The sequence below is a fragment of the Morone saxatilis genome, unplaced genomic scaffold (assembly GCF_004916995.1).
Source record: "Morone saxatilis isolate NCDOM2014 unplaced genomic scaffold, NCSU_SB_2.0 Contig19, whole genome shotgun sequence".
In the NCBI taxonomy this organism is placed as follows: domain Eukaryota; kingdom Metazoa; phylum Chordata; class Actinopteri; family Moronidae; genus Morone; species Morone saxatilis.
Genome location: NW_023339751.1, coordinates 2,220,840 through 2,235,044, shown reverse-complemented (window position 1 = coordinate 2,235,044; position 14,205 = coordinate 2,220,840). Strand labels below are relative to the sequence as shown.

General features: G+C 40.8%; 1 protein-coding gene across 1 annotated transcript in view; it reads left to right on the top strand.

Moving 5' to 3' along the window:
• Nucleotides 1–1,918: 1,918 nt before the first annotated feature.
• LOC118329822 (L-threonine ammonia-lyase) overlaps nucleotides 1,919–14,205 on the top strand; it is a 13,206-nt gene continuing 919 nt past the window's right edge. The window contains exons 1-10 of the mRNA XM_035664140.1: nucleotides 1,919–2,730; nucleotides 5,493–5,814; nucleotides 7,612–7,728; nucleotides 8,573–8,814; nucleotides 9,679–9,844; nucleotides 11,233–11,332; nucleotides 11,482–11,557; nucleotides 11,800–11,925; nucleotides 12,253–12,420; nucleotides 12,545–12,602. Coding sequence (XP_035520033.1) covers nucleotides 2,066–2,730; nucleotides 5,493–5,814; nucleotides 7,612–7,728; nucleotides 8,573–8,814; nucleotides 9,679–9,844; nucleotides 11,233–11,332; nucleotides 11,482–11,557; nucleotides 11,800–11,925; nucleotides 12,253–12,420; nucleotides 12,545–12,602 — 2,040 coding nt within the window. The 5' untranslated portion in view covers nucleotides 1,919–2,065. The remainder of the gene's footprint in view (nucleotides 2,731–5,492; nucleotides 5,815–7,611; nucleotides 7,729–8,572; nucleotides 8,815–9,678; nucleotides 9,845–11,232; nucleotides 11,333–11,481; nucleotides 11,558–11,799; nucleotides 11,926–12,252; nucleotides 12,421–12,544; nucleotides 12,603–14,205) is intronic.

The following is a 14,205-nucleotide window of genomic DNA, read 5'->3' as shown; positions in this document are numbered from 1 at the left end:
GGAAGGCGGATGGAGAAGCACATTTTCACAGACTCCCCTGGAAGACATTCATAGTGTTGCACTCGGTTGTTTGCATAAAAAGTGACAGAAATAGTTGTGTGAAGAATGAAAAAGAGAGCTGAGAGAAGTTCAAACCCTGGTTCCTCTTTCACCACCACACAGCTGACCAATCCCAGCATGCAGTGGCATTTAGTAATTGAAAAGGGTTCAGTATGCTTCAAATGAACTAGGCTGCACTGTATAACGTCTAAGGGTAAAATGTTTATACCTGTTGTGAATGGATACACTCAAAGGACGTGCAAACTGCATGCTGTCATTGTGGGGGAATCGTACAAAAGGGAAACAACACACACTTACAGACTCAGGCAGGCATTTGTCATGTTGCACTTAGCAGTACACACAGAAAGTGATGGAAGTTGTGAACAGACTATACTTATATTTATAGATTATATTAACGCCGAATTGACCAGAAGACTGTTGACAAATTATGTACTTTATCTCGTGTTTCTAGAGTTACTTGTTGTTATAAACATGCTAGAAATTGTTAAAATCTGATATTTCTTAAATGGAGTTTGGTGCAGGGAGCTTTTAGTTGAGTTCAAACTGCTAATATATATACTTTTAAACGTTTTATCACCACTACAGAAACACTAGGTCACTGCAGTTTATATGATAATGTCGTCCGACATTAACTGCTGTTAGTTATTAGTTGGATTAATGGTTTAATAACGTGTGTATTGATTACTGATGCTGGCTGATCAGGTTAATTATCAACCTTTTTTAGCTGTTTCTAACGGCAGTGTGCTGTAATGTGCTTGTTATTAATGGTGTTGTTGATTAATTACTCAGCATGTGCTTTTCTGCTTACCATAAAGGAACAGGTCAGAACTACATGCTTTAATCTATTGACTAAAATTCCGATTTAAGATCATATTTTTAGATCTGTATGGAACCAGCAGATTCTGTTAACGATATAACACAAACACTACTCTTCTAACCTCTTAGTTTCCTTCGCTGTGACTGACACTTTACTTGACACCGAGGCAGTTATCTGCACCCATCTCACACTCAGACTTCGCTCAGATTTACCTCCAAATACAGTTGGAGCCATGCTCAAGGGAGTATCTGATTATACACATTACTGTAGTGATCGGAGTTGGAACACACTCATTATCCTTTCCAGTGGACGCTGGCCACACTGTCGCTCCTCACTTCAGATTTGAGGGACACGTTGGACATCCGATCAGAGCTGAATAGGATCTGGTCTGGCTGCTGAGCGCTGGCAGCAGCCAATTTACCTCCCCTCAACTCTCCCTAAAGTCTCTGATCTGTCTGCCTGGCAGTCTGTCTGTCTCTACAGTTGTACTACATGTACTGCTCGATTGTGCTGTTCAAATGTATCCAGGGAAGCCTTGCTCCTCTGCAGCAACATTCTGCCTCAGTTTCTTACAGATGTGAGCACTGACATTTGACAGCTAAACAGAAAACCCTCTGCTGTTGCCCTCTGTGTTCCTCAGAGAGAGCAGTTTGAGGTGAAATGCAATGCACCTGGATTCTCAATATGTAAAATAGAGATGTGAGAGTTACATGTGGTTCATTTTCTCTGATTTTTCTGGTACAATTATCAGCAATTTTCATACCTGCATCTCTACCTTTTAAGGCACCCGCCACCCCACTTTCTTTCATTTCTGATCCTCCATCCATAGTCAGCTCCTCTATGTGGTTTAGCCTTCAGATCACTGCTCCCTAGATAAACTCTAAGTCTGCATCTATCTCCTTAGACCGTCTGATTAGTACTACGTCATATAAAGGGGAAGTAATCCCGGTCTGGGCCCAGGAATAGAGGCATTGCAGAGGCACCGTGCATGTGTCCCTGGGTAATCCGTTCTTAAATAGCCCCTGGGAAGGGAAAGAGGGAGGGAGCTGGGGGCAGGGGACGTTACGCCGTGGGGGCAGCTCCAGTCAGTGTCCTCTTATCCCTCGGACACACCACAGCAGCCGGAGGAGGAGAGGGACTCGGATGCAGAGACTTGTTGGACTGTAGGAGGACAGCGCTTCGACCAGGATGAACTTTGCTGCCCAGTTATTCTACTCAAGCTACCTGAGCGAGCGACTTGAGCGTTTGTACTCACCCAGGCTCGCACTTAAAGACAGCGAGGAGAATGACCCCTTCTGGCAGAGGTGGGATATTACAACATGTAGCCCCTTGGAGCCTCCAGACCTAGTCTCTCCCAACCAGCTCAGCCCCATAGTGACAGATTTACCCTCTGAGGTAGCTCCTACCTCCACAGCCTTGATCCCTCTTTCTTCGGTTACTTCCATTCCTCCTCCTCCTCCTCCTCCTCCTCCTCCTCATCCACTTTCTTTGCAGCCTTCCCTGACAAACACACCCTCAAATCTCCAATCCCTTCCTCCTCACCTCCAAAGGAAATCAACACAACCACCCACTTGTCTTCCAGATCCATGTTTGGCTCCGGCACCCCCCAAATCAAGGTTTCATGAACTACCTTCCAGCAATCTTCCTCTTCAGATGGCTCACCCCAAACCTTCCCCTGCTCCATCCAGGTCCCCAGCAGAAACAGCCTCCTCCTCTTCCACCTCCCAGTCCTCCCCTTCCTCCTCTTCCTCCTCTCGTGCTCCTTGTAGAGGAGAGCGACACCCAACCTTCCAAACCCTGGTAGACTTGCTTCTTCGCATGGTCCTCTACGTTATTCTCCTCTTCTTCCCCAGGTAATGCTCACAGATTTAGAGAAAGACAGAGAGAAATCAGAGTGCAATACGATCAAAGAGGTAGGCTGTTCATGAATTATTTTAGTGTAATACTTTACCTCTGTTTTGTGCAAAATTAAATTACATCATACCCAGGGTCAAAAAGGGGTTGCAAGTATTTTGGGACTGTTTGGTGCTACTTGCGATACCGAAAACAAACCAGACAAAGAATGCAAGAAAGTTTTTAAACTGGGCCTGGATGACACAAAGATGCAGAATTGCATTTACGATGATGCAGCGTCAACAATCAGGGTCATATAGTGCTCGGAGACTTCCTTTCTTTCTCTTCCCAAATGAAAAGTAGCAAGAGGAGGCAGTACAGCAGCCAGTTAGGGCATTTAGTCTTTAAAAGGACATTAAGAAGCTGAGATAGTGTGATGATCAAAGCCTTGTGGGCTGAAATGTCTCCTTCACATTTTGCTTTGTCCTCTCTTTTTCTGTTTTCTTTCTACCATTTTGAATTAAAAGAACCTATTTCTACCATCTCAGCTCTTCATCTCCTCTTTTGAGGAGGCTTTTTGAGGCTTGATACTGGCTGCCGTGTTGCTCTTTCCCCCTCTTTGATGTTGCTTTTGAACTCTGCTTTTGAACCAAAGCACCCTAATCACAGGTGCAGCCCTGGACTCTATTCACAGCCGCGCTGAGAGCACACTGTGTGCCTGAATAATGGACTGGATGTGACTGACAAGTGGGGCAGAGGGTAGTAATGCAACCCGAGGACCAGGTGAAAGGTCATGGCATTGTTTATGTCAAATCATTGTGATAAAAATAGAGGGATGTTCTCGGCAGAGTGCTGGCACTTGTTTGGGAGAACTGCTCCACCTGGTGGCCTCTGGTGTTTTAACACACTAAAAGCTCACTAAAGCAGCTTAATCACTGGATTATTTTTCTTATTTTACTCTAGTTGAGTTACTCAGCTCTATTTGGACTCAGCAAAAACCCACCAATCTGTCAGGTTAGAAAAAAAAACAAATGCAAAACTTACTATTAACCCTTTGTGATCTGCTTTAGTAGCTATGTGACAGGGTTAATCTCCAAAGGGTGTAATCCTATTATTGTGTTTATACTGTGTAAAGGGCCTCCTCATTAACCACTTGCTTATGAAAAAACATCCACAATCGAGTCTGATGTTTAATCCAGTTTTGTGCGATGTCATTTGCGAAATGAAAGCAGATTCTGTAGATTCAGGAAGAAATTGAACTATTTAAATGAATTGTATTGTTTTATCATATTCAATGCCCATTTACTGAGCTGCTATCAATCAAACTTACCTTCCTTTGGCTCTGAATTACCACTTTAATCGTTTGTGTGTCTCCTAAAAAGAAGAGCTGAATGACCCAATGAATCATAAGTTGACTTATAGATGTAATCTGTCACAGTGAGTGGAAGTTGGGCTGACATGAAAGGTGAATCAATTCATCTTGGACTGAAGGATTGTGTGTGTGTGTGTGTGGGGGGGGGGGGGTACATTCACGTACAGTGCCTTCATAACTGGGTTGAGGGAGGTCTTTCCAATTGTAATTTAATCAGTTCAGGAATTTTCTTCCAAACTGAAAAAATTGTAATACAGTCACCCACACACACGTCTCAAATGTTAACAGGACTGGTGCGTAATCAAGGTTGTGTGTGTGGGATGTTTGTGGGACGTTAACAGATGGTTTTCTCAGGACTGCGTACTGATGACACTCGACGCTATCATTTTTCTCAGCAAAGACTTTGACTGATATTTGCTGGAGGCCACACATAGACATCCGTCCCAGACTCTCATTTGTAAATTGACAGACTTGATTTTGCTCTTTCTCTGTCTCTCTGCCCCGCCTGAGGTCTGCTTTAACTTTGTCTTAATGTTTTATCAAACAGTAAAAGATTGAGTTAGAATTAAATGATGGGAAGTTTAATGTCTCTCAATTATCGGTTCTGATTTGTTCCAAAAGACCCTCTACTAAGTCATAGGAAATAAGTTATTTTATACCATAAACCTTTAATTAAAAGCAGGGTCCCAATTAGAGGCAAGTCTCCTTTACTAGCCTGGTGTGGCTACATGTTTAGACAAATAAAAGCAGGTCTCAATTAGAGGCCTGGTTTAGTTTTATAGAAGATCTTTGGATGTATAAAACCTCTTAAAACCCACCAGGTCACCTGCTTGAGTGAGTTCTAAGCTGCTTCGATCACCTACACAAATATAAATCTTTAAACTTTTGTCAATATGCTTCACATCGTTAGATCATTCAGATTCTCAACAGTTCAGTTGTTCAGTAAATCACCAAAGTTTCAAATGATGAAATGAATGATAGAAAGATTGATTGAAAGATGATAAGAAAGGTTCTGCATCATAAAACTTTTGTGATTTCTTCTGAATCGAGTCTATGTAGTTATTGTAGGTAAGTTCCATATTTTTCACACCATCCATGTTTGTAAATTGTTCATCATCTTGGATTAATTTCCGTAGTTCAAAATTAATCTAAATTTCCTGGATACAGATTAACCTGCTGTGACTTTTTAAAGGTGGCTATATCTTAGCTACCAACAACAATAAAAGTCTGACTCAATAAAACTGCTCATAACGTTTATTGTAATGGAAGTAACACATTAAAACATGTAACAATAGCATTTTGATCCTTTACGGGTCCCTTGTGGTTCCCAGATCTCACTGTGAGAATAAAAGCTTCACAGGATTCAGTCAATAATGTCATTTTACATTACCATCTGTCTGTCTTTCCCAGGGAGGAGTTGCGTCTGGGCCCCAGTCAGCCTGGCTGCTCTTACAAATGCGGCCCCGTCAGTAACGGCACTGTGGGCCGCAGACCCACCCTCATTGAGCCGGAGCGGCTGAAGGACTTTGGTGAGGAGGATCTTCTCAATGGGGATGTGAAGGTCTATGACACCAAGGTGGTGGGGGCGCCTGAGATCATGCTCATGGACCCCCCAAAAACCAGACGCTTCAGCGAGTTCAGGATCGTCGCCAGACCCCAGTACCTCCGCTTTGAGGACATCAGCGCCGCGGCCTTCAGGATCCAGTGCGGGATACAGAAGACACCCTGCACGGTACTCTAGCATATAACAGTCCCAGCCTTTTTACTGAAGGGACCTCTTTTCTATCACTGCGTAAACTGATGAGTGACATACTTTATGGAGTTTGTGTAAAACAAATGATTTGGATGAATTTTGAGCAGATTATGTCCTGTGAATATTTTTTGGAACTTTTTATACAATCATACAGACTTCAATCAATAGACTTCTTCTTTTACAAATGTAGTGTTTTCTTCTCCCTGACACTTGGCCACTGTTTGGTTGTTTTAACTGCGTACTTACATGTTTATCAGAGAGTGAAGACTTTGTGTTCAGGTCTTCAAAGATTAGATCTTAAATAATCATCTAAACTCTGAGATATAGACCCCCTTAAAATCCAGAAGACCTCACGACCCCTAGTAGTAGGGTAGGCGACCACTGGGATATAGCATGACCTTAAATTGTATGAAGTCATGTGGCGGGAACCTCTGACCTCTGCTAGAAGAGCAAACATCATCTCTGTCACTGGACAGACAGCCTTTAACAGTAAGGCTGTGTATTGGCATAAATCTGGCAATACGATATGTATCACGATACAGTCGATATATTGCAATACTGTTAGCAGGCCAATATCTTGTGATTTCTTCTTTGAATTTAATTAAAATACGTATATGATGGGTTAGTTTAAATTAGTTTGTTTATAAAACAACCAGGAAACATGGATTGTATTATATTTTTTAAAGTTGTGTCGCGGGGTCGGAGGGATGGAGGACCTGAAATGGTCCCCGAGTTCATCACAAATAATTACTGAACATTAGAATGAACTCATTTCCATAAATAACCAGAGACATAAAATGGAAACTGCACCTCTAAAAATGAATGTCTCAGTAATCCAATAAATAGAAAACGATCATAAAGGGCTTCAAGGAAATGGACAAATGGGCCCAAATGAATTCTAATGTAATCCAGTACAGCAGCTCTGCCACATATTCTACCTCTACATAGCTCATGCTCAGCTTCGTGTTAATTCAACTTGTAGGTTGTACTTCTAATATTCTTCCTACATGTTATTACACGATGGGGAAAAACATCCTCAATATAAAACAATACAGTAAACATCACTGCAAACTACAATCTCTGTAATAAACATAGTAAACTAACTTATCTTTTTAAAAGTAAATTGTAAGACTGAGCTGTCGTATTGGATTGCATTATATTGTTTTATTCAGGCACCCTCACAGAAAACCTGATTAAATATAGAGACATAAATGAAAATACAGACATAATTCTCATAAAGAATAATTAAGAATGAATAAATATTAAGTAAATAAGCCTACCTTAATATATATATTTAGAAGCAATTAAAGTACACCTATCTAAATACTAATGATGATAAAGTATTAATATAAAGTAATAATTCTTTTATCCATTGTGATTCCTTCCTATAAGTAATTTATAGGTATAGATTATCTATATTAGCACTTGAAGGGGAATAAAGAAAACACACCCACACAATCTGTAAATGCAATATAACTTACCAGCTCACTTTTCTATTCTGTTTAATTCCTCTCTCTATATATTATCACGTCTTCTGTGTCTTGAGTTGCTATTTTCATTCAATATTATGTCAGTTTGCAGTTAGCATTTGTTGCTATAAGAACACGATGCTGTGATCGTTCAAGTTTCCTCGATTACATCAGTTTAAACATCGAGAAGCATGAATCTGTTTTTAATCTCTACAGAAAATGATGATTGGTGAATGAACTTCTAGTTCAGTTCAGGTCACTCACACATAGAGCTGCTCTTAAAATGCTGCTTCCTCTCTGTGTGCAGTACTCCAGACTGTCCAAACAGTACGGGATGGAGATCTACCTGAAGAAGGAGCACCTGCACTACACAGGCTCTGTGAAGGAGAGAGGAGTCCTGTACCTGCTCACCTCCCTCACACAGGTAAAACCAAATAGACTGTATGAACGTAAAATTCACCCCCTGTACAGTTGTCATCAACGCATAAACATGTTTATTTCTGCTGTAAAGTTGAGCGTTTTAATATGAGACCTTTTGGAGACTTCTGGAGCCAGCCTCAAGTGGTCTCAGTTTTTGTTACTTACTTCATTTTCCAGCCACGGAGGTTACCTCTGGGGTAAGACAAGGAGAGGATGATCCCTTCCTGTCTGTCAGATCACAGCTAACATGATCTGTGTGTTCGTGCAGACACACATGTGTTAACTGACCATTACTGACCTGTAGAGACAAAAATAGTCTGAGTGCAGCTTTAATGGACAGTGGCTTGGAAATACGTCCCTTTGCATGTGTATACTGTATGCTTGTCAGTAAGTAAGTCTAATTTAAAAAGGCTAACTTTTCTTCTTGAGTTTCTCATGAATTCTTAAGTTTAAGCTTGTTCCCGGCGAGCTGCTGGAAACATCTTACTTTGATGTGACAGGAAGCATCAAGGATTATGGGAATTGTGGTCTAAATTTTGAGAAACACTGGCTCATATCTGTAGAATATATGGTATGGTAAGCTTAGCGTAAAGCCTGGAAACAGCCTGTTCAAAGGTACGTTAATCCACCTACCAGGAGCTCAGTAATTAACATGTTATATCTTGATTTTATAATCCGTCCATAAATGAGAATTCACCAAGAAATAGTCCCACACACATTTCTTTTCATTGGAAAAATGCAAATTTCAACACAGACATGGATTTTTCATTGACGTCCACTGATGTTTGTCGTGTTGACACATTTTTGATTTATGAATATTTGTCAAAAAACTGTTTATGTCCCCCCAGGAGCAGCAGAGGAAGGGTGTGATTGTGGCCACTGACTGTAACTTCTCCATGGCCGTGGCTCATCATGCAGTCGAGCTGAAGATCCCAGTGTTTGTCATCATGCCGTCGTGCTGCTCCTCGCCTCGCCTCAGGATCTACAGGGACTACGGCGCCATGGTCATCTCCTACGGCAGCACCAGTCACGACTCCCAGAACCACGCCCGCCATCTGGCCAAAGAAAATGGATACCTCTACCTGGAAGAGTCAGTCCCTCTAATACTCACTTTAACATCGAGGTCACAATGCGTCTGTCTGTAATACAACCAGTTATTCAATACAACTATTGTGTAGAAAGGGATAGTAACTTTTTACACAGAATTAGAAAATATATTCTTATTTACAACTTGCTCAAATACTGTTGTGAGTCACTATGTACAATATCAGCAAACCTGTGGTTTCCTGTCATGACATAACAAAATGTAGATTTGGGTTTCTGGCCTCATTTCAGCTCCTTATATGGATAAAGTGAAGTTTTAAAGGGTCAAAACTCCAAAAACAGCCAGGTTTTGAGAAGGAAGGAAGAAAGCATGGAATAAGAATGTGTGTAACGAAGGAAATCCTCTGAAATCTATGAGGTCTGCTGATCATCTGGGCACTGGCCAACCCTGAAATCACACAACACTAGATGACCAAAAGCATCCATTGGCACAGAACCGTGTCATGCTAGCTAGTTAGAAAGGGGAGTTAAATAATGTTTCAAAATTAGGTTAAATGGGGGTAATTGAAAAACTGGCTTGGCCTTTTCTAAAGGGATTGACCTCTGACCTCAAGATATCTGAATGAAAATGGGTTCGATGGGTTCTCCCTTTTGCAGACAGCTCACTTTATGCTAATCCAATGCAGTTTTTTGCATGTGGTATGAGTATTTTTTGTGTGTATTTGAATATATATCTGCAGACTGGGGTGCTGAACAGTATTGGAATTGTATAAACTGGGAATGACTGTAAATCTGAGACACATACTTCATGCCACCTTTGCATAAGTCGGTGCTCCACTTGCCTGGACATGCTCCTGCTCTGGAGACCTTCACTTAATGTGTTCTGTCTTTCTATTTCTCTGATGTCCAGAGATGAAAGTGCAGCGTACCTGGCCGGACTGGGCACTGTGGGCATGGAGATCTATGAGCAAGTGCCCAAACTGGATGCAGTGGTTGTTCCTGCAGCTGGACAGTATGGTCTCCTGGCTGGTACAGCTGCAGCCATCAAACACCTCAACTCGCGGGTTCTCGTCATAGTAAGTTATGTTAATTCACCTTCATCTGTATATCACAGTCAACTACAGTAGCTGTAATGTGGGGGATGAGTCGATTTGTAGCCTCTGTCTCACCTCTTCTCTTGTTAGTGCTGCTTCTTAAAATGAAGCCACATTTCCCATGAACCCTTACTGCTTACTGCATAGATGAGATTGCCTCCTACATCTCCCTAGTGTTGATCCAAGTGTTTTCATTCTGCTCGGATTCCCTTAACAAGATAAATGTATTTGAAGTCTTTTCCCTTGTTCCAGTATCTGCCCACAGCAGAAACTCTGACAGCTTTGGCTGTTTACACACAGACAGCTCCGTGCTTCTGATTTCAATAAGAAATAAATATTCCTGTGTATGATGAAGCAATCAATCAAATTTACTGCCAAGTTTGACCCAGTAGTAATCATTATAAAACGCAAGAGGCTGATTAATGCTTCCAATCTTCCCATAGATTGTATTTATTTGTTTATTTAGAGTCACATTAGCTGCTGTAACAACAACAGAAGTCACTCTCTAGGGTCCACATAATGTATTTATATGCTTCAATGAAAAAAGACACGTGACACATAACAAATGACATCCGTACAAACAGTAAGAGTAAGAAACGACAAAACAAGTAATCAATAAAACAACATACATCCATTAATTACAAACAAATCAGGATGGATAGCTCTCTCCATCAATATCACATCTTTAACACTCAAGTGCTTGTGTGAATAAATAGTCACATTAAATCATGTTTCACAGCTTTCCTGCTAACAAACTCCTCACTACCGTTAGATGGTCCTGCTTTCAACAGAATAATTATACAAATGTTTTATTAATGTTTGTATTGAAGACGTAGAATATGAAACTACAGTACAGGATGCTATATGAGCAGTTTTATTTTGAAATGCAGTCTGTAGAGTGAGTATACAAAAGTAATGACATTAGCCTCAGCTGTTACATGCTACACTGAAATGGCGAGCATTTAAAACATTATACCTGCTAAACACCAGTGTGTTAGCATTGAATTGTTTGCAGGCTGATGTTAGCATTTAGCCTGTAGACCCTTAACTCTTGTATATACATGTGGTAACATGGTGAAAATATACAAATACTATAATCCTGGTCCAGTATGCAACTTCTACAGTGAGATCCACCAGCGCACAAACACTGAGAATAGACTTACAGTGAAGGAGGAGACATCTTGAAAAGGAAACTAACAAGATGCTTTTTTTAAGGATTTTAATATGGGAATTACCCGTTTTTGGCAGAAAAAATACAACAGGCAGACATTATTGTTCCATACAGACTATATGTACAGTATATGTTGTAAGACAAGTCTGGAGAGAATCTTTAAACTAAACAATTTCCACAAATGGACTTTCTTCAACAGGGAATTGAACCAGAAGGTTTCCCTCTGCTGCTACAATCTCTGAAAACTGACGGTCCAATCAAAGACATGCACGGCAACCCCAACAAGAAGCTCTATGGAGGTAAAGTTATTACTCCAGTACAGAACCGCCACGTGAGCGTTGAATAAACCTTCATCGCTGTCTGTACATTCTTCAGTTAGAAGCTCATGTGGCCTTTTAGTTTCTCTCCTGCGGTAACTGAACATATGTCGCTCCTCTGTCTGTTCCAGATCTTATGGAGCGTTCGCTGGGCATTAACACCTTCCAGCTGGCTAAGAAACTAGTAGATAAAGTCATCTCTGTCAGGTATGAATGCTTTTAGATTGAAATCCTTTGTGTGAAGAAATATGGTCTATGTGTTAACATTCAGATTAAGGCTCACTATTATGAGCCCTTTTTACATTTGGCCAAGTACTGGCAGCTGAAATCCAGGTATTCTAATGCAGAAATTGATTATTTTGGACTGAATCTTCTCCGTGGAAATGCTCTCTGTGTTTACTAATTGAGAAATTGAATTGACAAAGCTTTTCTTCACCTCTGCCTCGCAGTGAGGAGGACTCTTTGGTGGCGATGCTGCGGTTTCAGGAGTTTGAACGCTCCACTGTGGACACAGAGGGAGCCATGGGACTGGCTGCCATCTTGGCTGGACAACTACCAGAACTGAGAGGCAAAAAGTGGGTCAGATATGTTAATATTATTGAACCCTACTGAGCCCTATAGGGAAATTCTCATATCTTACCTATATAAAGGTTTAGAAGTCAGAAACAGACAGCAGCGTTGATTTATCGCTTTTAATAGGTGAATATCTTATAATTAAAGGGCCTCTCTTTAAGTCACAGTCATTTTTAAAATGTAGTCCTAGCTGTGAGGGCTGAGACATTTTTCTTCATGCCTGAAAAGCTGACATTTTGGCAATAAAGTGATGTCAGCAGAGCTAATCCGTTTGGCTGCAGATGAAACAAGACTCCTTCTATGCCTCTGTGTGTGTGTGTGTGCTGTAGGGTCGCTGTGGTGGTGAGCAGTGCTAACATGGAGCTGGAGCTGGTGAGGCAGTGCGTGGACCGAGCCCTGGTGCTGGACGATCGGGTCAGTAAGTTCTCCGTGCAGCTGGGAGAATGGCCAGGAGACATGGCTAAGCTGCTGGACGTCCTGTCCAGAGAGGACGTCAGGTAATGGTCCACACCCGTCCATTTAAGGATCTTTTACTCTGTTGTTTCCCGCCGAGGTCCACTCTGTTTTATGTTTAATGTCCCTTGATGCTGCCTTTAATTCTCTCTGTCTTCTCCCTCCCAGGTTGTTGGACGTCTGCCATCGGAGACAAAGTGGAAAGTCAGACCTCTTCAAGGCAAAGGTAGGCGGCTAATCTCTCCTCCTCACCTCATTCTTCTTCCTTATCCTCTTCAATCCGCTCATCTACTTTTCCATCATTGCCATGGAACTTCTGGCTTTAAGTTGGCAGGACACAACTGTGTGACTAAGAGGGCCAAAAATACAAATTAAGTATGATATAGAGATATTTACGCTGTATTTGGAGGCTGTGTATGCAGGAAGAACCTGCACCCACTCTGCCAGAAATAATGGTTTTAACTTTTCTAATAAAGGGCCCTTCGTAAAGTTGTAACTATAATGGCTTTATTATTCATTTAAAATCATAGATCATCCATTGAAGAGAGCAGCTTTTTGGATTACCTGCTTGTAGAAAAGGCTGTAGATAATATGGACCCAAATCCATTTCTAAAGATTATTACTTACAACTGGAAGTTTGATGGTCCAAAACTTTATATTAATGACAGTGCAAGAACAAATATTCAAAGGGGGCACGAGGCTTAGGGGGGCACCAAATTACTAGCAAGTGGCAACTAATATGGGCTAATAGTGACGGTGACTGACAGCGACTCCAAAAGAAGTTCCATCAACATCAACCCTAGGCTGTGAACTTAGTGCTGCTGAGCCGGTCAACCAGGGTGATAATATTCAGCGAACTTCAACTAGCCTGCACCTATGCGTGCTGGAAGTAGGGGTGCTGAAGACCCCCTAAAATCTGAAAGAATGAAAAATAACAATAAAACTCATAGCAACTTTCTTGTTGATAAATTGGCTATACATTATCATGGCCATGTCATGCATTTGGTATTTAGTATGACTTCATTTTACAGACAAAACTTGAATTCCAGCTCAACTTGTGAAACATCACGTAACAACATTTTTAGCTTTACAGTGGATTTCCAATTTACCACCTGAGAAGACTCTAAGGTGCTTTTAAACAAGTGAGCGGGCACAGTGACGCCTGGTGCCCCCTCATGGAGCCGACTCTTATTAATGGCTTTTTAACACCAACAGACTTAATTGCCTATTTAAAAGTGATAAAATGTATTACCAGTATTCATAACTGCATTATTACCAAATAGATAATATAAATACCATTAGTAAAATAGTATATATTATATTAATAAAGACACTAGTAAGTACTCCATATTATAATATTCATTGTAACTATGTAACTTCTGAAAGAAGAAATAAATCATTCTTTCTGTTGCAGATAAAAATGTGAATTTATAAATAATAATACCCTCTTTCAGTTTAATACACTCAGAGGTTTTACTGCTACAGCCTCACTTTGGTCTGGTACGACCATTAGCTTCTGTTTGCTAACGTTAGCAGACTATAGATTGTTGGGTAACTGACGGCACAGACGTTTGCTGACTTTAAGACTTTTAGGGATGCACGATATGATAACCGAACTAAATGTTAGCATTCACATAGTCTCTGTTTTTAAAATCTTACTTTCCTTGAAACAAAAGAATCAAATGCAGAGAGATGAATTACAATTAAATGAAACGTCATGAAGCTTCTTCAGCTTATTGTTTCCCATTAAAGTGTAGAGAGTGTAACATTTATGAGGATCCAATGCCATAAACTGAATATAATATTCACAGGTATGTTTTGATTAGTGT